The sequence below is a fragment of the Ambystoma mexicanum genome, chromosome 2p, assembly GCF_040938575.1.
Source record: "Ambystoma mexicanum isolate Mex_15411 chromosome 2p, UKY_AmexF1_1, whole genome shotgun sequence".
NCBI lineage: Eukaryota > Metazoa > Chordata > Amphibia > Caudata > Ambystomatidae > Ambystoma > Ambystoma mexicanum.
Genome location: NC_090923.1, coordinates 1336397380 through 1336424804, shown reverse-complemented (window position 1 = coordinate 1336424804; position 27425 = coordinate 1336397380). Strand labels below are relative to the sequence as shown.

The following is a 27425-nucleotide window of genomic DNA, read 5'->3' as shown; positions in this document are numbered from 1 at the left end:
CCCCGAGTGGGACGGGTATGCCCAGACGTGGGTCCCGTGCCTGCTGGGCCTAGAGACCCAAGCTACTCCTCACTGATGAGCCCCAACAAGGGCGAAACATGTTTGGGGATGCTTGTAGTCTCGTGCAGAAGGGATGTGGCCTAGTAGTTCGGGCTGGACTGCCCCTTTTGGGGTGGGGCCAAGCCTGATTTGCATATGGTCTTTCCCCTTCTGTAATGGCTTAGCAGGCGAAGAACGGTGGTCTGGAGGGTTGCCCAGAGCATTGCCAGTGGTTAAGATTCATTCTAAACCTTCCAGCCATCACCTCTTTGTTTTTGCTTTGTCACCCCGAGTGGGACGGGCATGCCCAGACGTGGGTTCCGTGCCTGCTGGGCCTAGATATCCAAGCTACTCCTCACTGATGAGCCCCAACAAGGGCGAAACATGTTTGGGGATGCTTGTGGTCTTGTGCAGAAGGGATGTGGCCTAGCAGTTCGGGCTGGACTGCCCCTTTTGGTGTGGGGCCAAGCCTGATTTGCATATGGTCTTTCCCCTTCTGTAATGGCTTAGCGGGCAAAGAACGGTGGTCTGGAGGGTTGCCCAGAGCATTGCCAGTGGTTAAGATTCATTCTAAACCTTCCAGCCATCACCTCTTTGTTTTTGCTTTGTCACCCCGAGTGGGACAGGTATGCCCAGACGTGGGTTCCGTGCCTGCTGGGCCTAGAGACCCAAGCTGCTCCTCACTGATGAGCCCCAACAAGGGCGAAACATGTTTGGGGATGCTGGTGGTCTCGTGCAGAAGGGATGTGGCCTAGCAGTTCGGGCTGCACTGCCCCTTTTGGGGTGGGGCCAAGCCTGATTTGCATATGGTCTTTCCCCTTCTGTAATGGCTTGGCAGGTGAAGAACAGTGGTCTGGATGGTTGCCCAGAGCATTGCCAGTGGTTAAGATTCATTCTAATCCTTCCAGCCATCACCTTTTTTTTTTTTTGCTTTGTCACCCCGAGTGGGATAGGTATGCCCAGACGTGGGTTCCGTGCCTGCTGGGCCTAGAGACCCAAGCTACTCCTCACTGATGAGCCCCAACAAGGGAGAAACATGTTTGGGGATGCTTGTGGTCTCATGCAGAAGGGATGTGGCCTAGCAGTTCGGGTGGACTGCCCCTTTTGGGGTGGGGCCAAGCCTGATTTGCCTATGGTCTTTCCTCTTCTGTAATGGCTTGGCAGGCGAAGAACAGTGGTCTGGGGGGTTGCCCAGAGCATTGCCAGTGGTTAAGATTCATTCTAAACCTTCCAGCCAACACCTCTTTTTTTTTGCTTTGTCACCTCGAGAGGGACGGGTAGGCCCAGACGTGGGTCCCGTGCCTGCTGGGCCTAGAGACCCAAGTTACTCCTCACTAATGAGCCCCAACAAGGGCGAAACATGTTTGGGGATGCTTGTGGTCTTGTGCAGAAGGGATGTGGCCTAGCAGTTCGGGCTGGACTGCCCCTTTTGGGGTAGGGCCAAGCCTGATTTGCATATGGTCTTTCCCCTTCTGTAATGGCTTGGCAAGCGAAGAACAGTGGTCTGGAGGGTTGCCCAGAGCATTGCCAGTGGTTAAGATTCATTCTACACCTTCCAGCCATCACCTCTTTGTTTTTGCTTTGGCCTTAGAACAAAGACAGTAGTCCTCTGGTGGAACAACTCTTCTTTTTTTCTTTTTGCCTTTGTATCACGTTTAATAACCCACATTCACTGTTGCTTTATGTGGTAAAAGAAATTGATTCCTTTTTCCTTGTTCTTTTCTTTTACTCTTACTAAAATAATATATTTTAAAATTAGTTAATCACTATTGTGATTATAGGAAATGTAACTCTATCTCAAGTATTTTTACCATGTTCTAATTGCTGTAGGGTTTTTGTAAAGGTCTATTTTTAAATAAAAAATAGACAAAAATAAAATTATGTCTGGTTTCTTTTGATCCAATTGCCATTCTTGCTTTCCTAAGTGATCTTTTATGGTTATTTACTTTTCGAGAGCAACAGGCAGGTATTCGAGCCTTTGAGAAATTTGCAGTCGGGGTGACCATTACTGATACTCTGACACAGAGAGGGTTACTTAGTTTCAAAAATCGGAGGCTTCTCACCCGTTCATGCATCCGGATGTTCCATTAGTTGTTAAAGGTCTTCAGCAGGTAGTCTTTAAGACCTTCCATGATCCCCCTCTTTATTTATGGTCTGCAAACATATCTTTATTGGTTGCTATCAGTGTGATACGAGCTTAGGAGAGATTGGAGGCTTGTTGGGATAATGTTGCTCGAGTGAGTCGTCCTCAGAACTGGTAAATCCTATCAACCCAAGAGAGCTTCCAGGCATCATGAGAAGCAAGATATTACTTCCTGGTTTTTTTCCCCAAAGCTCTGGTCCCAAGTTGCCTGTAGATCAACACCCATTAGATATAAAAAGAGTGATTTCCAGTTATTTGGAATGTACTGCTATTTCTAGACATTTGCTGTCCCTTGTTGTCACTCATAGGGATTCAAAACAAGCAGTAACAACCCTATGCTGGTTGATGTAGCATAATTGACCTGATACAATACTGTGGGTGCATCAGATCTGTCCAATGTTCAGGGTTACTCGACACCGGGCATAGTGGCATCATGGGACGAGTTCCTCTCTGTGCAACCCATGTGCTACTGCCACTTGGTCTTAGCCCCCTACCTTCATACAACACCACAAACCTTGAGTGATGGAGAGTATTCTGATTTTGTAACAAAAATAGTTTTGGCTGCATCATCATGAATTCCTTTCACTTGGTGTGCAGTTATCGATGTCCCTGTTTCTCTTGTTTCAGTACTGTGATGCGGAAGACGAACAAGGAGTTAATTCGTGGATAACCTACATTCTCGATGACCTCTTTCCCAGAACCAGACTTGCAACATATCCTACAATTTTCCCACAGAGCACGTCCTACCCGTTTGTTCTCCAAATACATTTACCCTTCTCTCAATGTATTCTAGGTTGGGCCATGTCTAGTCCCGTGGCTTGGCGGTCATGAATTACTATACTAGAGTTCGTCCTGTGGAAAAATGTAATCTCTGGTCAAGAAACCCACCATAATTTAACTAGGCAGCTGGACCAAACCACGACGGCATCACACAGCCAAACATCATGTGTTATTAACGGTTTATAGTCATTCCATCGACAGCCAAAGCATCTAATGCCATACCATCTAAAAAAAAGCATTGAAAAAAAAAGCATCTAATGCATTTTTTTAATTCTTTTTTTAATGGGGGTCACCACAAAGCCCTTTTTTTAACCTTTAACCCCATTTTTATTAAACTAAACCCTTTACCATCTTGAAAAATGCATTAGATGCTTTTTTTCGATGCATTTATTTTAGATGGTATTACTGACGATGCTTTGGTTGTCGATGCAATGGCCGGATACCGTTATTAACTACCTATTGTTTCTCTAAGCTGCGTCACATAGATAATCCGTCTGATCCCAAACACGCTTAGAACATATCATCCTTTCTAAAATACCTGTCTATGGCCATAAATCCACATGCAACCAGGCTATCACAAAGCATGATTTCACCCCCTTCTCCATCAGCACATCTGTATATCTGTGGCATTCTCTCGTGTCCTCATCTTCTCCCTACTCCTTCTCATGTGCAGACCAAGGCCTGGATACCCCGGAAAAGGCCACGATACGCCAACCACCAGCCAAGCCACGTGCTTTGCGACCACTACAGTGGTGTTTGGGATCAGTGTAAAAGCCTCACAACATAACATAGGTTTCTGGGTCTATTTATACCAGTCCTATCTAGCCTCGCCCCATTCCATATTTTTCCTTTTGCTTGGATACTACAGATTGTGGGTTTAAGTCAATCTAACTTTATACAGGAAGTCAAACCACTGTAACAGGAAGTGAAAGACTAAATCATTTTAGGGAACATCAATCCTTCTATGTTATGGCAGTAGGTGCCTATGTCAGGAAGGGGTGCCCTCATTTCATAAGGGCTATGACAAGGTAGACTACGACTAGGAGAAATTAAGATACCCGGTTAGTAACCGGGCATTAATAGGTTGTTTACAAAAGTGACATCTCAGCATATTGGGAGATACAGAAACCGTTCGATGGAGTGAAAGAGGCTTGGAACACAGAAAAGGGACACCACAACATTTTTGACAAATGAACTCAGGTTGTCTACTCTCCTTATACCAGGGTATCTGACAGCCGCTGCTGCTGTTATACAGGAGATCCACACCTCATTGCCCCACAGAGGTCTCAGTGGAGGTTGCACTGGGAGAAATCAAGGGCGATACCCGGCTGCGAATCACAAGGTCAAATTCTGACGGGGCAAGCCTGGATTTTCGACGCTGATGAGTAATGTATTGTGCACGGATGAATTGAGGATGGGGCTTACCTTCCATCCCATGCACGTCATTTAGGGGTGGCCAGGGGTTGCAACTGCGACTCCTGAGGTCTCCCTTGCTACCCTTGAGGTCTCCCTTGCTACCCCTGAGGTCTCCCTTGCTAGCCCTGTGGTCTCCCTTGCTACCCCTAAAAAAAAATATCATTTTTTGGTTACATTTTTTTAAGTTGAGGTTCATGGGTTGTGGCCAGCAGCATGTAGCTCTTTGTTTCTGGAGTGGCTGGTTTTCTGATAGCTATAGCCAGTAAGATAGCTCAGTGGGGTGAGCGCGGGCAGCTGCAATGTGTATGCGATCTGCAGGTTGCAGGTTCGGCTCCCGGCAAGGTCAACTCAGCCGTTCATCCTACTAAGGTTGATAAATAAGAACTAACACAGGTGCATGAATATTTGTTCAATATGAAGTGCTTACGCATAAGTGCTATATAATAACACATCATTATCATTTGGCCATGGACGTCTGCTTGCATTCACAGTAACTTGGTAAAATGGGTCTATACACACTGATATTAACGATACATATGGTGATCCATTCTTGTTTGAAATGTACATCACTTTACAGTGATATCGTAAACATATTTCTCGTAGTGTACTTAGAAACAATGCTATGTGATGCCACTTCCTGTTTTGACAAGGGGTAAAAGGTTGTGTTCCATCGCTTCCCGTGATGTCACTTCAGGGTGGGGTCAAATAACATCACTTCCTGTGATTTCATCAGAGATCAAGGGTTGTGTGATGTCACTACGCTACCCCAGGCATTTTGGTGAAATAACGTCCCGGTTCCATTAATTTGTTAAATTTATGATACAAATAATTTCTATTCATATCAGCCCTTCATAGACATTGGGCTTATTTCACAGCTGATCTGTACTGCTTTTTTCAAACCAGTAAGGCAACCAATATAGCTTATTAAAAACGATTTGTGCAGATTTTAAATACCCTTTGCGGTTAGTGTTCAAAAATACAGTCTTGATGATTGTTCTGAGGTTTCTCCGTGTTGTGGGTGGAGCGCCATTTCCCAGGCTCAAAGAAAAGGTCAGATCATAACAACATCCTTTTCGGCTGCTTTTGTGCACGCAGGCAGGGGATTCATAACCAGCCGATCCCATAATCACACATTTCCGTAACAATTACGTCTTCGGCAAACAACAGCAGTGTGTTTGAGATCAATGCCACAGCGTTGGAGTCACCTTTCAAGGGTGTGCCCTTTGCAGGTCTCCCAGGAGCAGCTTCTAGTCGCGGCAGGTCTGTCGCGCCTCTGTCAGCTTCATGTACAAGGTAGTTATTTCAAAGTTAGGTCCATTACTTTGAAAGCCCCACCAGCAGCTCCGGGTCCACAACCGTCCTCCACATTCCACCTTCGCAATTCTGATTCCAGAATGCTACTATGACCAACGGGAGGCCACGCTTTCATCTCAACCGTTCTCTGCATTCCACCTTCCCAATTCTGATTCCAGAATGCTACTATGACCAACCGCGGTCCACGCTTTCATCTCAACCGTCCTCGGCATTCCACCTTCCCAATTCTGATTCCAGAATGCTACTATGACCAACGGGGGGCCACGCTTTCATCTCAACCGTTCTCTGCATTCCACCTTCCCAATTCTGATTCCGGAAGGCTACTATGACCAACCGCGGTCCACGCTTTCATCTCAACCGTCCTCGGCATTCCACCTTCCCAATTCTGATTCCAGAATGCTACTATGACCAACGGGGGGCCACGCTTTCATCTCAACCGTTCTCTGCATTCCACCTTCCCAATTCTGATTCCGGAAGGCTACTATGACCAACCGCGGTCCACGCTTTCATCTCAACTGTCCTCGGCATTCCACCTTCCCAATTCTGACTCCAGAATGCTACTATGACCAACCAGGGTCCACGCTTTCATCTCAACCGTCCTCTGCATTCCACCTTCCCAATTCTGATTCCAGAATGCTACTATGACCAACAGGGGTCCACACTTTCATCTCAACCGTCCTCTGCATTCCACCTTCCCAATTCTGATTCCAGAATGCTACTATGACCAACTGGGTCCACACTTTCATCTCAACCGTCCTCACCATTCCACTTTCCCAATTCTCATTCCAGAATGCTACTTTGACAATGGTGGCCCACACTTTCATCTCAACCATCCTCTGCATTCCACCTTCCCAATTCTGATTCCAGAATGCTACTATGACCAAGGGGACACCCACTCAGAAGCTTCGATTCTCTCGTTGATTCCATAAGTTCACACAGCTCTTTGTTCACTTTACCCTAATGGACACAAGAACTTCTCCGCCCTTTGTGTGCTACAGGCGTGGCTCCTTGGTATAATCTGATTTGGTGCACAAATCCCTTCAAACACCCGTATTTCTTGCTGAATAATTGATTCATTTGGCTACCATCACAGTGCATCACTGTTTGGCAGGCATTAGGATTCAGTTGAATTTCCAGTCTTTTCTGCTGGAGCCAGCTCAGCAAAGGGCTAGTTCCTTTTTCTGTAGCATAGAATTTGCCTTTGAATTCGAAATTTCCCATGAACCATCCCACCATTCCCATTCTTGCACCCCCTTGTAGGCTACCAGTCTAATGTCTACATCCATCAGATTTCCACCTGGAAACAGCCGATCAAACATGGCTTTCAGGAGAAGAGAGTACTTTGCGCCCGAATCAACTATCATTTAAACCCATTTCCCAATAATCGTTACAGCGTCTCGGGCCATCTAAGTCTTCTTCCTCATCTCCTATTGCAAACGCAGCCTCTTCATCATACTCACACATCCCTTCCATGAGACTGAATCTTTGTGACCTGCAGCATTAAGTCAGATGTCCCTTTCTTTTGCACCTGGCACACTTTGCTTACAGTGCTGGGCAAGTGTGACTGTTTGCAAAGTGACTCACTGAGTCACATCTGAAGCATCGTTTCTGCATTGACGTCATGCCTCGCAAATTCACTTGCCTATTGCCTGGATTACTAGCCCTTATGACATTATTGCTTGCCACATTGGAATGTTTGGGTAGTGGTGCGATAGTTTCTGTGATCTTGGCTCCCTTTTCTTTGGAAGGCTTCTGTTGTTGGGCTTTCTTTTCTAGAGGTTGAACACGCTTATTAGTGTGCTCAACTTCCTTGGCTATTCTCAGGACTTCATCCAGAGGAGGATCTCCTTTGGACCATAGTTGATCTTTGATCTTGCTCAAGCATGAAATGATCTTGGAGTCTTTTGTCTGCTGTCCATAACTGCATGTTCGATCGAGACTTCTAAGCACTGTGATGAATTGTTCCACTGATTCGTCTTCTCTTTGTGCTCTCTTCCCAAAATTGTATCTCTCCAAGTTGATACTGGTTTTGGTGTCGGAGTGTTTGTCCATTTTGGAAATGCACTTTTTGTATTCATTCAGGCCTTCAGACTCATCAGCAGTGAGGTCAGGGCGGTAATCAAACTTTTCTTGGCCAGCGGGGCCCAGACAATGCATTAGAAAGGAGTTTTTCCTTTCGACCCTATAATTTGCGCCGCACACTGCTGCAGCATAGTGCTCAAATTATTTTTCCAGCATTTCAATGGCACAAGGGGACCTCCAGGAGTTGGAGGAACGTTCATGGGAGTGGGAATGTTCTGTAGCAGCGTGAAGGTGGGACCTTCCCTTCTGTCTCCAGTATCTTCTATACTGACTGCTTCTTCCTCTAGGTATGTCTTATATGTATATGTTTGTACTCTGCTTTGCCACTCCTAAAATTTAATTTACAGTGCCCTTCAAAAACGTAGTAGTTTTTCTTTCCATGTTTTCTTTCCTCTGGGCAGAAAAACAAGGAGGGTAGGTGAGCCTAGGCGACGTCGGAGCATGATGCAGAACAGTTAAAGCACTTTCCTTTGTTTGTGGACATTGCCTGGCAACACCGCTGGTAATGATGGAAGGTGCTTTTCTCTGCTACCTGGGCTACAGTGCTTTGCTCACTGCGGTGCACACCTCTCAGGGCTCGAGGTATTTTGAGCAGTGCTACACTCTCTGGGGTTGAGTCCCCCCTTCTACAAGCAATGCAGGGAGGGAGAATGCAGGGAAGGGACGTTTCACCACTGCACAAATACCTCACATTTTTTTTCTTCACCTTTCCACACAGGTCCGTGTTTACCATAGCCGCGGGCCGAAGTCAAGAATAGGAAGCCGATGGGGTGCCTCGTCGTCAAAATGAAGTGTCCTCGATTGACCCAGCTTCGTGGAAAAGGTATTTATTTCAAAGTTATATCGATTACCAGGGACATCATTTGGGGATCGGTAGGGGTCGCACCTGCAACCCGTGTGGTAAGAGGTGCAACCCCTGCGTTTACGCTTGCGACCCCAAATTAAAAAAATATATATTTTTTTTACTTAAAAATAAATAAAGTAAAATCAGAGCTCCTGGACTGCGGCAGTGGTGTAGAGGAGCCCGGGCCGCTCCCACTACCCCCATGAGTGCCAGACACAACTCCCATAAGGTTTATTAACATTCAAACATGGCCCTGCCATGTAACTTAATGTGTCTCCAGTCCATTATAACAATGCATGTCTGGCCCTCATATGTACCTGTCCATTACTCGAAAAGCCCCACCAGCAGCTCCCGGTCCACACTGATATTGATATTGATATTTTATTTATATCGCGCTCGTACACACGTGTTTCAGAGCGCAACCAAGCAAGGAAACAGGGGAGAACAAAACAACGACCTTACTAGACCCAGTGACATTGAGAAAATGCAAGTGCATGGGAGAGTGAGAGGGGAAAGTGCATGGAAGGGGGGGGGAGTGGAAAGTACCTATCAAAGGAGAAAACAGATAAATAATAATAAATAAATAATAAAGACAACAAATCATTTGTAGTGCGGCCAGCGAGAGCAAGTTCTGGGTTAAGGCAGCAGACAGGGTATGTCTGATAAGTGCAGGAAGAAAACAGGGGGGGCTGCATGGGTACAGATACAGACCCCAGTGTAGAGGGTGGCCCGGAGGCAGTGCAAGAGGGTGGCAGGGTGAGCTGGAACCTGGGCCCGGAAGACATAGGGTAGGTCAGGTGCACAGTGCAGAGAGAAAACAGATCAGCAGGGAATAGGGGGGAGAAAGCAGAAGCAAGGAGGAAGGTCTCGAGGTGCTTCCGGAACCGAAGATGGTTCTCCTCAAGTTTTAGAGTGGCAGGGAGGCTGTTCCAGAGGGGGGCCCCAGCTGAAGACAGAGATCTACCCTCAGCTCGTTTCTTTGAAAAAGACTGACCCTGAGGGAGTTAGAGGTAGAGGAGCGAAGAGCTCGAGATGGGAGCTATTTGCGGAGGAATAGCTGACGGTATTTTGGACCCAGTCCCCAGAAAGCCTTGAGGAAAATGCAGAGGGTTTTGAATGTAATCCTAGCGTCCACTGCGATCTAATGCAGCGATTTCAGAGCTGGAGAGATTCGATCCCAGGGCTTGAGGCCAAGGACAAATCTTGCAGTCCTGTTCTGGATTAGTTGCAGAGAGCAGAGAGCAGAGGTGGGTAGATTTAGAAAGAGGCTGTTACAATAGTCCAACCTGGAGAGAACCAAAACTTGGGAGACAGTGAGCATCTGGGGGAAGAAGAGGAAAGGCAGAGTACCTCTGAGTAGGTGAATTAGAAAATTAGATTTTTTAGAGACATCAGAGATGTGGGCGGAGAAGGAAAGTGTGGAGTCAAAGATGACCATGAGGTTCTTAGCCTCACAGGTGGGGGTAGGAGGAGGGCCAAGGGAGGCCGGTCGGAGAGTGAGGGGAAAGGAGGGTGAAGGTGTGCCAATGAGGAGGATCTCTGTCTTGCTGGCATTCAAAGATCTTTGGCGGCACACCAATCTTGAATGGAAGTTAGGCAATCAGAGATGAGAGGAGAGGAGGTGGTCGAGGGCAGCCTGAAAATGAGTTGAGTGTCATCAGCATAGTACTGGAAATTTGAGCAGAAAAGGGCAATGCAGTGGGCAAGAGTTGCCTGATATTGGCTGAAAAGCCAGGGCGAGAGGTTAGACCCCTGGGCAACACCACAGGTAGAGAAGGAGATAGATGATAGGAAGGACCCAAGTTGGACCTGGGAGGGTCGATCAGAGTGGAAAGAGGTCAGCCAGGCCAGAGCCTGATCAGTGATACCCAGGTTATCACAGAGAAAGTTGAGCAGGATGCTATGGTTTACCGTGTCGAAGGCAGACGAAAGATCGAGAAGGATGAGGACAGAGGGAATGTTAGAGTCTCAAAGTTGGAGAGCATATCTTCACAGATGTTCAGGAGAGCAGTTTCCGTGTTTCTGACAGCTCTGAAGCCAGACTGGTGGTTGTGGACACAGCCAACAGAATTGGAATGAAGATTAAGCTGAGAGATGGCCAGCTTTTCCAGGAGTTTGCCCAGAAAAGGAGTAATAGAAGTTGGGCGATAGTTAGCCAGACAAGAAGGATCAGCAGTGGGTTTCTTGAGAAGAGGCTGCACAAGGGAGTGCTTCAGAGGGGAAGGATCCTGAGGCAAAGGAGTGGTTGCAGAAATCAGCATGGGCCGGAGCGAGGGTATCAACATGGTCCTTGATGGTTTTAGAGGAACAGGTATGAACCTGTTTTGACAAGGCTTTCATAGATCAGACATGTCTAACAACCTCATTAGGGAGCAAAGAGGAAAGGGTGAGAAAGAGGGTGAGGGGGTGGCTGAAGGAGGGTCAGCATGCACAGAAGGAGAGGGGAGATGAGGGGTAGGTGAGGAGAGGGTGGACAGGAGGGCCTGGGTTTTTGAGATAAAGTGAGAGGCAAGGGCATTGCAAAGAGCCTGGGAGTTCCATAGGAGGGGTAGAGACTGCAGCAGGGTCGGCCAGCTCCTTGCAGATTTTAAAGAGTTCGGCCGAGTTGTTTGTTGCAGCAGAGACACGGGCTTGAATGTGGACTCTCTTCTTGGTGAGGACACAGAGAAGCCCTCCATGTCCTCTCAGCCGCCCTACACTTACGTTTAAGTGTAGCTAGGTTGGAGTCTTACTAGGAATTGCACTTGGCTTTAGACTTCAATTGGATTCTCATGACATGGGCAAGAGCATTAAGTGTAACAGAAATAGAAGAGTAGAGCAGAGACAGGGCTGTGTCATAATGTGAGTCAGCCAGTAGTGGAGGAGGGGGAGAGAAGGTGGTGGCGAAAACCCGCTTCATGGGCCGGATGCCTGAGAATGTAGGTGGCAATGTTGGGGTAGGCTTGGCCTGGGGGGACGAGAGGGAGAGATGAGAGGAGAGGAGGGAATGATCAATCCAGGAGAGAGGAGTGGTCAGAGAGGAAATCAAGACATGTAGTGTGTGCCCTGCAGAGTGAGTCAGGCCATAGTTTAGTTTAGTTTATTATTTATATGGCGTCGCCATATCCTGGGGCATCAGGGCGCAAACAGACAAGGATATGCTCAACTTAGTTACAAGTACATGATAAGTAAGAAAAAATACAGATATCAGCAATGTTACAGTAGGCAGGTATGTACAAGGAAAGGTCAAGGAACAAAGGGGAACAGGGTACATGTTTCCTGCATAGTCATAGGATAGTAATATACAGTTATGTACAGTGTGACATATCAGGTCACCAATGTCAGAGTGATGTGCTGCGCACAGAGTTTCAATCGTATGGTAGGTAGGCTCCAGGAGCAGGGAGTGGGAGTCAAAGGAGAAGCATTTAAAGGGTCATGCAGGTTAGAGTAGTTAGATGTCATTGGCTCTCAGCCATCTAGTTAGGTTCTGTCTAAAATTGGCGAAGGGCTGAGGTTCTCTGATGTCATGCGGGAGGGAGTTCCATAACTGCGCAGCCTTGACTGGGAAGCTATGTCCTCCTATAGTGGAGAGTTTGAAGCGCGGATCTTGGAGGCAGTTTGCGTTAGCTGTTCTTGTTGGTCTGGAAGAGGTTCTTTTACACAACCTGTCCATGAGGTAGGGTGGAGCTTTATTATTGAGGCATTTGTGGGTGAGGGAGGCGATCTTGAGTTGAATTTTATCAAAGGTGGAGAGCCATTTGTGTTCTCTTCTTATAGAGGATATATGCTTATTTCTGTTTATCTTGAGTGCTGCTCTCAAGGCATTGTTCTGGAGGTCTTGCATTTTGTGGATGGTCTGTTTATTTGGCCCAATGTAGAGTCTGTTACAATAATCCAATTTGGATAGTATCAGGGCTCTGGCAAGTGTAATGCAGCTGTCTGTGGAGAGGAATTGTTTACTTGCTCTGATAAGTTTGCATGTGTATGCTGTAGCAGAGGCTAGAGAGTTGACTTATTTGGTAAAGTTCATGGTGGCGTCTAGGTAGAATCCTAGCGTTTTCACTTCGTTAGCTACTTTTATGCTGTTCCCATCAATAATGAAGTTGGCATATTCAGGGCTGAGTTTGGATATATAGGTTGGGGTGCCTAGGATGATAAGCTCGGTTTTATCATCGTTCAGGCATAGGCCGTGTGTGGCCATCCATGCCTGAACAATGATATAGATTCTGTTCACTAGGGCCAGATCCTTGGCGTAAACTCCTGAGAGTGGGAGGAGGATCTGGGTATCGTCTGCGTAGTTGGTGTAGGCGATACCCAGATGATCCATTTCATCAAAGAGGGGCTTCGTGAAAAAACATTGTAGAGGGTGGGTGACACACAAGATCCTTGTGGTACACCGCATGTTATAGGGATTGGATCTGCTGAGGCTGATGGAGCGAAGACTCTCATAGTCGGGTTACTCAGAAATGACTTGATCCATGTTATAGCCTCCTTTGAGAAGTGGGCTGCAGAGTCGAGGTGGCTACATAGGACTGCGTGGTCAACTAAGTCGAATGCCGCTGATAGGTCCAGAAGGAGGAGTAGGGCTGCTTGGCCATTATCTCTGCATTCGTCTATTTGGGCCTTGAGATCTATTAGAGCTGTCTCAGTCCCATGTTGCGGGCTGAATCCTGATTGGCGGGTTCCGAGTAGGTGGTTGGACTCTAGGAAGTTTTGTATCTGCATGTAGGCCACTTTGTCTAGAATTTTTAGAAGAAAGGGCACAGTTGTGATGGGCCTGAAGTTTGTGGGAATGGCAGGGTTGAGGGTTTGTTTCTTTAATAGTGGCAGTACCCAAGACTCTTTTAGGTTATTCGGTACTGTGCCTGTGGCAAAGGAGGAGTTGATAAGTTTGGTTATAAATGGCGATAGTTCTCTCGCAGCATCCTTGATAAGTTGTGCTGGGCATTGGTCGCCTTTGCAGTTGGACGGTTTAAGTCCCAGAATGACCTTTTCTACCTCTATGGTCGATACCTTAGAAAAGCAGAATCGGGCTTCTTGATTAGGCTGTGGTGGTGGTGCTAAGCTCTGAGGGATGTGAGGCGTTAGGGATGCCTTCTTGAGAGCAATTTTAGTTTGTAAATTAGCTACTTTATTTGTTAAGGCAAGTTGTGTACTGGAGCATGGTTGAATCACTACAACACATTATACTTGTATGCCCGGCACTTAAATCCGCTAGGGTAAACTATTTTGCGAAATATGTACATGATACGTCCAGTGTTAATAGGGATTTCATTTGGTCAAGAATGTTGCATAACTGCGAAGATAATCTGAACATTAGAGTGGTTACTTTTTTGAGGAATGTTTGTTCTATCCTCTTTTAGAGAATTTATGTGTTTTTTTATGTGATTGAAATATCTTTTAAATGGATATTTATTTATTTTCATCAAAAGATTTATATTGAGTTTTGGAAAAAAAAAAGTCAAATAGTAGTTTTGTTTACGTTTGTATATGCTTTTTACTGCTTTTTCTACTTGCATCTATTTGTAAAGGTTTAAAATAAACCAAAACAATAAATAAAAAAAAAAAAATAAAAAAAAATACTGGAGCACCATTTTTTGTCCTTGGTGCAGATTTCTTGAGGTACAACGGGAGTTTCCAATCCTTTCAGAATGCTGAACAGTTCTTTGACACTAGATATTCTAGTATTATAAGTTTCCTGTTTGGCTAATAGTATTTCTTTCTTGTATTGGGAGGAGGCTTTGGAGAGGTTGAGTTTATTTTCGACTGATGGGGATAGTCTCCAAATGGTTTCAAGTTTTCTTTTGGTCAGCCTGAGATTTTTTAGATGAGGCGTGAACCATGAGTTGAGGTGTTTTTTCGGTTTGCTATTTCTTAGTTTGAGTGGAGCTCTGTGGCCGAGGGCTGAGTTCATAGCTTCATTATACTGTTCAACTAACAGATTAGGGTCCATAATGTCTGGTAGTGAGTTCAATTTAGGTATTATGACGGGCATCAGATTTTCCGCTGTCATGAGTTTTTTGTTCCTCGTGGGCAAGGGTGGGGCAAGTGAGGACTGGGCAGTAGCAGGGTTGGTCGTCACTGTGAATAATAGCAGGTGGTGGTCAGTCCAGATCTGAGGTACGTAATCCGTGATATTTACTTCGCAATTATGTTCTGCTATCCAATCAAGGATACAACCTTTATTGTGGGTGGGTAATTTAACTTCCTGGGAAGGAGGGGAGGATGGACAGAGAGAGGGAGTCGCAGAGGTCACACAAGAGTAAAGAGGAGGAACAAGGAGAGTCTAGATGGATATTGAGGTCACAGAAGAGGAGAAGTTGAGTGGTATAGGCCAGGAGGGAGGAGGAGAGGTCCGCCCACTCAGAGAGAAATTAGTTGATTTGACCAAGGGACCAGTAGATAGTAGCCACTATAAGAGAACGGCTAGGAGAGAGAGAGAGAGAGAGCCTAGAGACAAGGCATTCAAAAGAGGAGTAGGTCTGGGTGGGAATGATAGAGGCAGGAATCCTTCAAGAAAGATAAGGGCTACCCCCCAGACCGGGGGGATCTGGGTGCAGAGAGGATCTTGTAGCCCTCGGGGAGGAGAGTGTCAAAGCTTGTGACAGAGCTGGCCGTGAACCATGTCTCAGTAAGACCAAGGACATCACAGTCTAGTTCTTCAAGGAGGTGGCAGATGTCAGAGGAGTGTTTGACAGCAAGATGAAGAAGGTTGCCAGCTTTAAAGACCTTCCAGGGAGGGGTACAGATCAGAGGTGCGCCCTGCGGAGGTGATGGAGCCCTAGGAGGGGCAAAGGGGGAGGAGGAGAGAGGGCAAGGTAGCCAAAGGGGGAGATGAGGGGACATCAGGAGATGAGAGGAAGCGCCTATCAAAGAAGAGGAGATTGGCCTGATGACCTTGGACCATAACTGTGCCACACTCTCATTGCAACCGTCTTTCTCTCTCCACGTTCTCTCCTCTGCATTCCACCTTCTCATTTCTGATTCCATGCTCTACACATTACATCAGGACTATTAGAATACTACATACTTATTTGACTGAAGAAATTGGCAAGGGGATCTTGTTTTGTGACAGCCAATAGCTTGAAGTGCCCCACAAGTGACAGATCATGGAAAATGAGGGAGAGCAGTTGTCCCATTTATTGTTTTTAGTTTACATTTCCTATTTCAATGAACTTGATTGAAACACGAGGCCCCAAAGTACTCTATGACGCCATCACATAGAGCTAAAATAACCCCCAGCCTTTCTCTCTGAAAACTCATTGAAATGAAGCAATGTGCATCGAGGCTGATGCCATTTTATGAAATCTCCCAAAAGTAGTGTGATATTTGGAGCTAGATGTGGAATGGCTTACAGATAAATAGCAAGGTTTCCTATGAGTCCTTGGCATCTGAAAAGCTGGCGGCAGGTGAGCACATGCCAGGCAAACCTGTGATGTACTGGCTCTGCCCCAGCCCTACCAACCATTCAGGATTCCATGTAATAATGTCCCCGCAAAAATGTCTCCTTACGAAAAAGTCACTGTTTTTTGCAGAGACATTATTACTTTGAACCTGTGGGGGACACCCCAGCAACCCCCAATTATTATTATTTTACAAGGGGAGCAGGGGGCATTCCAACAATCCATCCCCACACATAATGTCACCATATATGATGTCACCAATGGCTTTTCCTGGCGACACTATGAATGGGCACATTATTACCTGATACCACATTCAGTCCCACAGCCCTGTGGGAAATCCCAAATGCATAGTAGATTAGGCAGCCCCATGCTTTCATTAGCTGGCTTATTGCGCTCTTTTATGTGGAAAAAACAAGAAATGTTAGCTAATTAGGCAGACAATAATATTATCATGGAAAGTATTGACTTGCCTGGCAGGAGTCACAGAGCTCTAAAGCTTACTCCTATTAGCGGCTGGACTGGGGGAGCCAGCCAATCAGCACCCTCCAATGCCGACTGGGTGCAGGGATACTGACTCCCCAGGGCTAAAGCTACCAATCTCACTTCACAGCTCCTGGTGTGCAATCATGCTGGCCTTCCAGCAACTATTCTCCCTACCTGCAAGCCCTATCTTTTCCTCCCCTTCCCATCTGCCCGTAACCCATGCATGCTCCCTGCACTGGTTCTCTCTGCCATGCTGCCTCTAGCCGCTCTTCAGATGCCAGGGTCCCCAACATTGGACTCGGTCCCAAGCCACACCCACATCAATGGTTGCCATCTTGAGACTGGGCCACCTTCTCTTTGATCAAGGGGCACACGTCACTGCGCACCTTTTCATCAAAGGGAATGTTGATATTTTTCAGAAACACTCTATCAGCACCCAAGTAACGTGCCAGGGTGCTAATAGCATACAGACCCACATTCTGCAGGTGGTCGTGGCTGTTAATGGCCCCAATCCCTTGCCGATGCCCTCCCTTTGTTCAGGCCTATCTTGGCTTGTGCTAACGGGCCATTAATGGCCATTAATGGCCAAGCCCACCCACAAACATGGTTCTTAACGCTATATAAAAGGAAAATAGGTTGATCAAAATTTCTTATCTTGGCAAAAGACTCAGACGAAAAGCTCTGAAATTGGTTGAAAAAAGATTGAACACATATCCTGCTTTGGGTGTCATCGACATGCCCCCCTTTCTCCAGCAAATCCACCTACAAGTGGAAACATTCCTTTGTTGGTGACATCATTGTACACGTGAAAGTTTATAGCCTACATTGCCACTCTGAGAGTAAATAATCCCTCAAACGTGTGATCCGCATCAAGGTCTGACCACTGACCCGGACATAAAATAACAATGTCTCGTTTTACCCAATGTCCTTCATTTCAAGAGAAGATGATGTCACAAGGCGGGCGCTTTCTCTGAATATAAAGGAGCTGTAGCGTTGGTGCCGCTTCTTCTGGAAAACGAGAAGAAGTGTCCCATGAATATGGCCAAGTGGATTCAGTAAGTCTGACTGAGAAATGGTGCGACGTCCTGAAATAACAATCAAGTGTCTGCGTGATATTCATCGGTCGAACGCGAGGACTTATTGCATGAATGCGGCTCTTACCTCGATTGATGGGGCCATTAATGAACACAAAAGTAGGACATTCTGCGACTCTCTCACTCCCTATTCTCCCCTCTGGCCTGACACACTTTGCAGGGCACACTCTGGATGTTCTAATCTCTTCAGACCTTCCCCTTTCGATCCCTCTCACCACTCCTCTCTCCTGGAGTAATCACTTTCTCCTTTCCTCCTAGCTCACCCTCTCTACCCCTCAGGCCAAGCCAACTCCAGCACTGCCACCTACCTTCTCGGTTATCCGACCCATGAAGCGTGTGTCAGTTGAGGCTTTCGCCGCCACTTTCCCTCTACCCCCTTGGCTGACTCACACCCAGACACAGCCCTTTCCATGCTCCACTCTTCTATATCTGACTCTCGATGTTCTTGCCCCTGTCATGAGGATCTGCTTGAAGCTCAAAGCCAAGTTCAATTCTTGGTACAACTCAGACCTTGTCACCCTTAAACGCAAGTGCAGGGTGGCTGAGAGGAAATGGCGTGCTTCCGGTTCATCCTCTGAGAAACTGGCCTGCCGCCTGCTCCAAAGGCAATACCAGCTCTCTGTCTGCACCAAGAAGAGAGCCCTCATCCAAGCCTGCATCTCCGCGGCATCTAACAACTCGGACAAACTCTTTAAAATCTGCAAGGAGCTGGCCAATCCTGCTGTAGTCTCTACCTCTCCTGTCCCTTCTCAGGCACTCTGCACAGCCCTGGCTTCCCATTTCATCTCTAAAGCTCAAGACATCCTGTCCTCTCTCTCTTCCTCTCCCACTCATCCCTTCACCCCCTGCTCTTCCTCGGGCCCTTCTTCAGCCACCTTTCCTCCCTCCTTCTGTGCCTTTCCCCTGTTCTCCTCAGACAAGGTTTCTAGACAAGTCCGATCTATGAAAGTCTCATCAGAACAGGTTAACCCCGTTTCTCCAAGACCATCAAGGACCACATTGACACCCTGGCTCCTGCTCTGGCTGATTTCTGCAACCACTCCTTCGCCACTGGAGTCTTCCCCTACCCCTGAAGCACTCCCTTTTGCACCCCCTTCTTAAGAAACCCTTCCTGCCCAGCTAACTATCTAACTATCGCCCAATCTCCATCACTCCTTTCCTGGGTAAACTCCTGGGAAAGGTGGTGATCTCCCAGCTTAATCTTCACACTGAATCTGTTGGTTGTCTCCATGAACATCAGTCTGGCAACATCCGTGAAGACCTGCTCTTCAACCTCGATTCCTACACCCCCTGTGTCCTCATCTTACTTGATCTCTCTTCTGCCTTTGACACAGTCAACCATGCCATCCTGCTCAACCTTCTCCGTGATAACCTGGGGATCACCGGTTCGCCCTAGCATGGCTGACTTCTTTCCTCTCCGATCGACCCTCCCAGGTCCAACTTGGGTCCTTCCTCTCCTCTATCTCTATCTATAGTTGTGGTGTTCACCAGGGGTCTAACCTCTCTCCCTGGCTCTTCAACCAATACATGGCACTTCTTGCCCACTGCATTTCCATTCTATGACCCAACTTTCAGTGCTTTGCGGATGACACTCAACTCATTTTCAGGCTTCCTTCTGCCACCTCTTCTCCTTCTCTCATCTCTGACTGTCTGTCCGCCATCCAGGAGTGGTGTGCCGCCAATGATCTCTGCCTTAATGTCAGTAAAACCGAGATTCTACTCATTGCCACACCTGCTCCCTCCTTTCCTGTCACTCTCTGGCCGGCCTCTCTGGGCCCTCTTTCTGCTCCCACCTGTGAAGCTAAAAACCTTGGTTCATCTTCAACTCCACACTTTCCTTCTGTCCTCACATCTCTGATGTCTCTAAGAAGTCACACTACCAGCTGCACCTCCTCAGAGGTATTCTTTCCTTCCTCTCCTTCCCCCAGAAGCTCACTGTCTCCAGATCTCTGGTTCTCTCTAAGCTGGACTACTGCAACAGCCTCTTTCTAAATCTGCCTGCCTCTACTACCCGCCCTCGGCAACTTACCCAAATCGGGACTGCAAGACTTGTCCTTGGCCTCAAGCCCAGGGATCGTATCTCTCCAGGACTGAAATCTCTGCAATGGCTCCCAATGGTGGCGAGGATTAAGTTCAAAACCCTCTGCATTGTCCACAAGGCCTTCTGGGGCCTGGGACCTCAATACCTTCAACTCTCTCTTCCTAAATTTCTTCCTTCTCGAGCTCTTCGCTCATCTGCCTCAGGGTTAGTCGCTTCTACAAGCAGCGAGTTGGTGATAGATCTCTTTCTTCTGCTGAGGCCTCTCTCTGGAACAGCCTCCCTGCCTCTCTGAAACTTGAGGAGAACCATCTCCGGTTCCAGAAGCACCTCAAGACCTTCCTCTTTGCTTCTTGTATTTGTTTTATGTACTATGATCATTTTTATGACATGTTTTATGATGTTTTGCAATTAATAAAATGTATTACATTTTGTGAATTTGATACACACATGTTCCATCTTTTGTTGGAATTGGTTGATGAGATTTCTTTCTAGACACATTTTCTGAACTTCTTTTTGTATATGACAACACAATTTGCACCAGTTGAAACAAAATTCATTTGGATTTTACCCATTGATTGGACTCTGCAACTAACCTTTGGAGAAGGGCTATCAATGCTTACCCATTAGTGTATGTCCGGCTGTGAAGGCTAACAGACACTAATTATCACTAACCAATACATTTGGTTTCAACTGGGGCAAATTCCGTTGTGGCACAAGTATTTATCATAATGGATCAAATGTGAAAAGCTCGGGGTTGAAGAGACAGGTGCACACCACCAAAGAGCAGCAGCACGGATTCCATGAATTATTGATGTCATGCTGGCATCCAAGCCATAACCCCAATGCAAGGTTGAGGGATGCCCATCCTAGCTGCTAGTTAGAGACCAGAGGATGACCAAAGGGAAAACCATTACATTGAGGGCGCCCAGCAGAGTAATGGTCCAATCTGAAATGGTTGGCGAGAGGAAGCTCATTTCTGCCCATGCACTAGCTGCCAAACTGCACTTCTGCGGACTCAATGAAAGTGTGTTTGCAGCATGACGCTCGCATGGAGATGAGCGGTAGGTATCACTGATGCAGTACATTGAAACAAGGCCTTCCACTGTGAAAACAGGAAGTAGAGTGGAGAAAAATAAAGAAGTGAGTTGAAGCTCTGTGGTGCGTGCATCCCTCCTGGGAGTGTGTATGAGTGCAACCCCATGTGTTTATAGTTAGTCGGGCACACGTCATGATTTGTGCATCAGCAAACGCACTGCAGGTGCTAAACCACCAGCATCCATATACTGCGCTTGACTATTGGATCTTTTATCAGTTCATATTGATTGATTCTTTAATTATTATGCGCTTATACACAAGTGTTTCAAAGTGCAACGCAAAGCGCATATACGTTCCCGGAATTGGCAGCCAACCGCAGCTGGGCTTGCAGTTTTGCTTGAGAAGCAATGTGAGGTTCTGCATCTATGTTTTGTGATACTCATGTGCCTATGACCTATGACCGTGCCCACTCTTGGGTAGGTCTACACATAAATGCCTCACTTCTGCTGGTGGGGAGACAAACAAATGAAGCTATGGCCAAGTGCATTTCCAGGGACTCTGCTGAACAGCAAGCAAGTAGTGGGGTTGCAAACCGCTGGCACTTGCCCCAAGTGATTTGCAGGACCATCCGTTTGGCTAGGCACGGCCAGGGAACCAATTTTGGATTATTCACACTTACCAAATGCTTGAAATAACGTGAGTTCTCAGAGGTTCATAATTTGTAGGTTGTTTGTGTGAAGGTTCTAATCAGTTGATGGTGTTGCTGTGTCTAAAAGCAATGTCCCAAATGTTCAGCACCACAATATGCAGGTCATCAGTCAGAAAACAGCACACAAACCATGATTTCCTCTTTCACTAGAACCAACACTTCCTCTTCCTAACAGAAACACGGCTCACTGTAGACCTCAACACCTACATTTGTATTTATTTAATTATGTATTTATATATAATAGATAAGAACTCAGATTTGAATGGCAAGCAGTGAGCTTCTTACAATGGGGTGAGTTTGAGGGATATTATAGCCAAGTTATGGAAGCGAGTAAATGGAAGAGTCACCGGGGACAACACATAAGTAGCATACATAGATAAAGGACAGTGAATATTGGAAATGTTTAAGTGCAGGTAAGCGGTACGGCCAGCTGTGCGAGCGATGTGACCATGATGGGTGAAGTGCTAGAGTTGAGGCAGAGGAAGTGAGGGACAGAGGCAGGTTAGACACAAGTGAAAAATGTTAGCTAGCAGGCAGAGGAGAGGCAGGTTGGGAGGGTAGCTCGGAGACGAGAAGGTAGTTTGGTTTTGAACAAATCCATGTGAACTGTTTCTCGAATGTCTGAGGAAGATGCAAGAGGAGCAAGAAGAGAGAAGGAGCGGAAGCGAGAGGAAGCACAGGGAGGGCAAGGAGCCAGAAGGGTAGTCGAGGAGGCAGAGAGGCGATTATGAGAAGGCTTGAGTTGGATAGAGGATGATTGGTACAGTGGTGCCTTACCTTGAATAGATTTGTGAACCACCAGGAGAAGACATTGTCCACGTTTGGCGGCCGTGCAGTGCTCTGGCTTCAATTACTGATGAGCCAGAGGGCAAGTCCAATGGAACATGAGCACCCCCACAGCTGGCGGAGCACTCAATTGGCCAGCACATAAAAGAGTTGTGGGATTAGACCCATCAGATCAAACCCCAGACAAAGGGTCCATTTGAGAGTCATGAGCATTGAGTGTGGATTAACGAAAAACAGTATTGACAATGTCAATGGGTACAGCTTTATTTAGGGTCAGCTGCAGACCCATATGACCAGCTAAACTAACTCTATGCCCTGGGAGGGAAAAGGCTTCCCATACTCAGGTGCCGCCATCTTAATGCAGGTGTAGCCTCCTTAAGCCATGTATTTCCAGGATTGTGGTTGGAAGCCTGCGGCTGAAATGTTCGAGGGAGAAAAATAACTTTCGGTCTTCTCTCCCCTGAGACTTTCAGCCACAGGCTTCCAACCCCACCCACACCCCGATGCCCTACTTACCTTGGAGCGGCACACTTCGCTGTGTGCCACTGACTCGCTATGGCCCTGCAACGCCTATTTCCTTTCACTTCTGTGATCAGGAACTGGCGCCATAGGGTCCTTTCCTTTATTTTTATTTTTTACTTTTTTTTGGGACCGGCTGCGGGGGGGTAACCCTCACTCACAATATAGTGAGCTAGGGTGGTGGGGACAACCCTGAAAGCCCCTGCAGCCCTTGGCACCAAATGGGGTATTTGGTTGAACTTTTCAGCAGTTCGGAATTTTTGAACAGCAGAAATTCGGCCAAATCTCCCATTCAGTCTTTTTTTCTCAGCCTTTCTGGACGTTACCGTATTTCCCATATGCAGCCTAAAATATCCAGTCACAGATATTCATAAGCAAGATTCAGCCATGCATTCCGATATAAACCCAGTATATGGTCAGGTTAAACCTAATTTTTTAGGGAGCATCCCGTAATCTTTGGAACAGTCCCATATACCAAGTATGACCTTTGTCTGGAAAGATAAACCTCATGCCACATGCTGGACGCCCATGAGGTACATCACTCCTCCATACAGTCCCGACAGGCACCTGAGCCCCCCCCCCTCCACATCCCACGATACACTCAAACCCTCTGCAAATTCGGCTCAGGACAACATGGCCGAGGAGGCATTCTGTCTTACTCCATGTAGAGGACGCTTTGATGGGCCTGGTGTTGCACCGAGTGTAGCCAGCAGATGGCATGTGCAATCATGATATCCCATGTGCAGATCATGGTGCAGACACAGAAACAGGCTTGCATGCCAAGGCGCGCCCATCATAAAGCACATTTTGCTCTGCAGCGTCAAGTTACTTTGACCATGTATCGGAATCCAGACTACGTAACACAAAACAGAGGCCCCAGTGCACTGCGTTTCTCAGAAGACATACTAGCCCTGGAACGCACTCAGTGCTGATGGAGCAACATGACAACATGTCACAGAATTAGCTCTGCCTTTCTTAATGTAGAGGCCTGCAGAGGACTACATGCCCTAGAATGCACTGTGTCAAATTCACAAATGCTTTGCCCACATCAATAAATGCCCCACGATTAACTTTGCATCAGTCAGTAAAGATACTCTTAAATGACTAAATGTTCCGAAATGCACCCTGTTTTAGAGATTGGTTACTTTAAGAAGAGTTGTCATACCGCAGGCCTCCAGGACTGGAATCTTGAAGTGTTTTCAGCATACCCCTCATTAATATTCATGAGAAGAAAATGTGCATACATTTAGAATCACTGTATGCAAATTCGCCTCATGAATATTAATGTTGGGTATCCTGAAAATCTGACATGTTTCTGGCCCTGGAGGCCTGGGGTTGGACAACCCATCAATCTTAGTATTTATGAAAGCCCCCATCGAGGACAACATGGTTCTGGAATCCATTTTACCTCTCAGACTACAACTTTTCCGACAGATGAACCTATCCCAGAATGCACCGTGCCATACTCGTTTAAAACATCTCTACAAGAGTACATGTCACATGTGTCACATAAAATGAGCTTGGCGATGAGCAGTATGTTGAGTTGGGTTGAGTACGTGGGAATAGACCGGATTACTCATACAGTGGGTTTCAGTTGTGGGCCTGCCCTCTATCAACATTGTAACTGTGTGTGGGTGTAAGGCAGCCGCACAGTCGCTAAGGTGCAGGGCCTGACATTTTGTGAGGTGCTTCAGAAGGGGGCAGGCTCATAGTTGTGTAAAATCGAAGGAGATACAAAGCACAGGAGGATCCCGCGTTGACCCTCTCCCATTCCCCCACTTGGCCTATGTTTCGGTCCTGAATTACACAGGATATCCTCGTGAGCCCATCTGCTCCTACAGCTCATTGATCCAGCCCTCAGCAAACATGCTTAATGCTGACGGCCATTTCAGGGGTCTCACACCCCTCAAACCGTAAGTGCTAAGGCTCCACTCTAACATAGGGCCGGTTTCACAGAGCGTTCTGCAAGGCAACTGCGCCATTACAAAACGCTCCTGTGAACTAGGCCCTTAGACTTTGCCCAAGCCATTTAATTAAGAGCCAGGTTAGAGCTTCAGGCCATTATTTGGAACACGAATGATGCCAATCAGGATTCCACACAATTGGTGTGCACATCACAAAAGCGCTCAGCTGAGCATTGCTGAGTAATTCTGTCATTTCTGAGCATTGCTTTCCACCATTACATATATGTTGCTCACTCTTGTCATATGTCATTGCCAGAATGTGCGACTCACTGATACAAGCATCATGTCTTTCAGTTACAACAGTAGCTGCCTTCGAAAATATATACTGACGCCATTTGCCCACTCCATTTGCTGCTTTGAGCCTGCCTGGAACAGGGTCAGGGCAAAATGGAGAACTTTTCTTTTCCATTCTCAAACCCAGCAAACCGTGGGCGTGGCTTCCTTCCTAGGTTTGCCTCTCCTTTGAGTTGTATGACAGGGCCAATCCTTTCCCACTCCTATTCTGCATATGAAAATAGTTTGATTTAACTTTCTCCCACCTTGTCTACCCAACATGTGCTGATTCTGAACTCCATGTAACGCCACCATTTTGTGAACTAAGACCCAAATTCTTCAATGATGTGCACTTCAATCAAGGACTACTGGCTTACTTCACTGAGACGGAAAACTCCCCCGGAGAGCTCTCACTCTCTCGGATCAGGAAGGCTCCCGGTTGCCGTCTCTTCAGCAAAATCTCTTCAGCGGCCTGTCTGGAGATTCGGCCTGCGTACCACCTGCAAGCAGAAAACAACAAATACAGCTATTAGCATATCTGCACCCCTCTACTGCGTTCTCCTTTCTAATGTCACCAAATTCGAAAACAGCTATTCATTTGCCTCCCTTCACACACTTACATACAAAAGAATTGCTTTCTGTCACAGATAAACCTCAAGCTCCTCCATTACTAGAGTGATGAGGGTAGGCTAGGAAACAGACATCAGAGCAGCCGTGGGACAGTTAGACATTTTGTATTCCCCGCCAGAGCCACTGTAAGATCTGGGTACAGGCAAGGGGCTTCATTACGAGGTGGGCGCTAAGGGATTACCGGCACCGGTAAGGGCACCGATGCCGGTAATCCCTTACCGCCCTACTACGAGTTCCCTTTGCGGGTCCTCCCTTAACGCCTGGTTTTTCCAGGCGTTAAGGACGGGACCCGCAAAGGGACTCTGGAGCTAATAGCGGTACCGCAATTTGCAGTACCGTTATTAGCACCTTCCCCATTCCCATTGAGCCTTATAGGGGCTCAATGGGAATGGGGAAGGGCCCTGGTGAATGGGGAATTACCGGTCCCGCCAACTTTGGAATGGGCAGGTAATAGCTCCATTCTCCAGGGCGGAGTCAGTAAGGTTTTGGAGGCAGCCATGGTGCAAATAGCGCCATGGTTACCTCCAACCTCGTAATGAGGCCCAAGGTCTTTGATGAGATAGTTGGGGCTTATGGGAGCCCTGGAAATCCCCCAGTGGGGCGTATACAGTCATTTAATCATCAGGTATTTAAACGTCTGCCTTTCTGACGAGTACATAATAACGAAAAGGGTAATCAACATTTTTTGGGTGGGTGGGTGTAAAGACTGGAGGGGAGGTATCTGTACTCCTGCTCTCTATATGGCAGAGGAGAGGCACAGAGCACCCCACCCAAGATTCTCTATTTGGTAAACGTGAACGAGCAATCAAGGCTTAAGCTCTCAGGAGGTGATGCCGGCTGGGTCTTAAGTTCAGTGTAGTCCCCAAGCACCCAAAAAGGAATGTCCACACCCTATGTTAGTGAAAACACAGCTTTTTATATAAATAAGGTTCAGAGTTATATACACAATCACAATAACACACTTTGTACTCTGGTAATACTATAATGGCACATATATGCAGATCTACGTGGTACCACACTTAACTATCAATTCCTTTGAAAAGCATCAACTGCTAACAGTTCAAATGGCATACAAATCAGATTATAAAATGAATCAATGTTAGACACAGAAAGAAAGCAAGTTAAATCAAGCAATGGCAGAACAATCTATCCCACTACCATGAAACCGTTCTGTGTGAGGATCCCCCCCTGCAACCTGTAAATAAAGCGTATTGACAAGCCCAGTCCAGATATGCTTAATATAGTATTGATTCCTTCTATAATGTCTATGACCCCAATGTACCTGGTTTCGTAGAGTTCATCAATGAGTCATCGACGGGCCCTTCTTGAGTGAACTCCCTTTAAAGCAGGACCCACGGGTCGTCGAGATTCCTGGATGAAGAAGTGAACACTGTCATTGAGGTAGCAGCTTCGGTCCTTGTGGTGCTGGTTGATGATCGGTCGAAAACATCCTGCAACAGATGAGGCGTGCGGTGCACCTCGACAACGATGGTTTGTTGCCGCAAAGAGTCAATGAATAACTTTGGCCCAGCAAGGGCGTCGGGTCTTCAGCGTCTGGCGTCGGTGAACGGGACGTGTCCATGGCTCGCTTCCGGATGTTCATCAGCGTCTCTGAGGTCTTCGGGTGGCGGGAAACCCACCAGCAGATTCTCCTCGGTTTGTCAGCAACCTTGACTTTCTCCGGCAGGACAAAGTGGTCGACGGTGATGAACAAGGGAGTCCTTGATTTGAATGCCTTAGGCAATGGAGCGTTGCGGCTCCGGTCGACGATGATTGTCGTCGATGGTGATGGACTTCAATGTCCGGGCGATTTGCTTCGTGATTCCTCAGCGGTCCCCATCTCCGGTCGGCAGCCTTTCGAGAACTGACTTCCAGGGAGCCTTGGTGAAGG

At 47.0% G+C, this 27425-nt stretch overlaps 1 protein-coding gene across 2 annotated transcripts in view; it reads right to left on the bottom strand.

Moving 5' to 3' along the window:
* GRAP (GRB2 related adaptor protein) overlaps nucleotides 1-27425 on the bottom strand; it is a 716059-nt gene that overhangs the window by 505062 nt on the left and 183572 nt on the right. For both annotated transcript variants that reach the window (XM_069645680.1, XM_069645679.1), the window contains exon 3: nucleotides 25282-25404. In XM_069645680.1, coding sequence (XP_069501781.1) covers nucleotides 25282-25404 — 123 coding nt within the window. The remainder of the gene's footprint in view (nucleotides 1-25281; nucleotides 25405-27425) is intronic.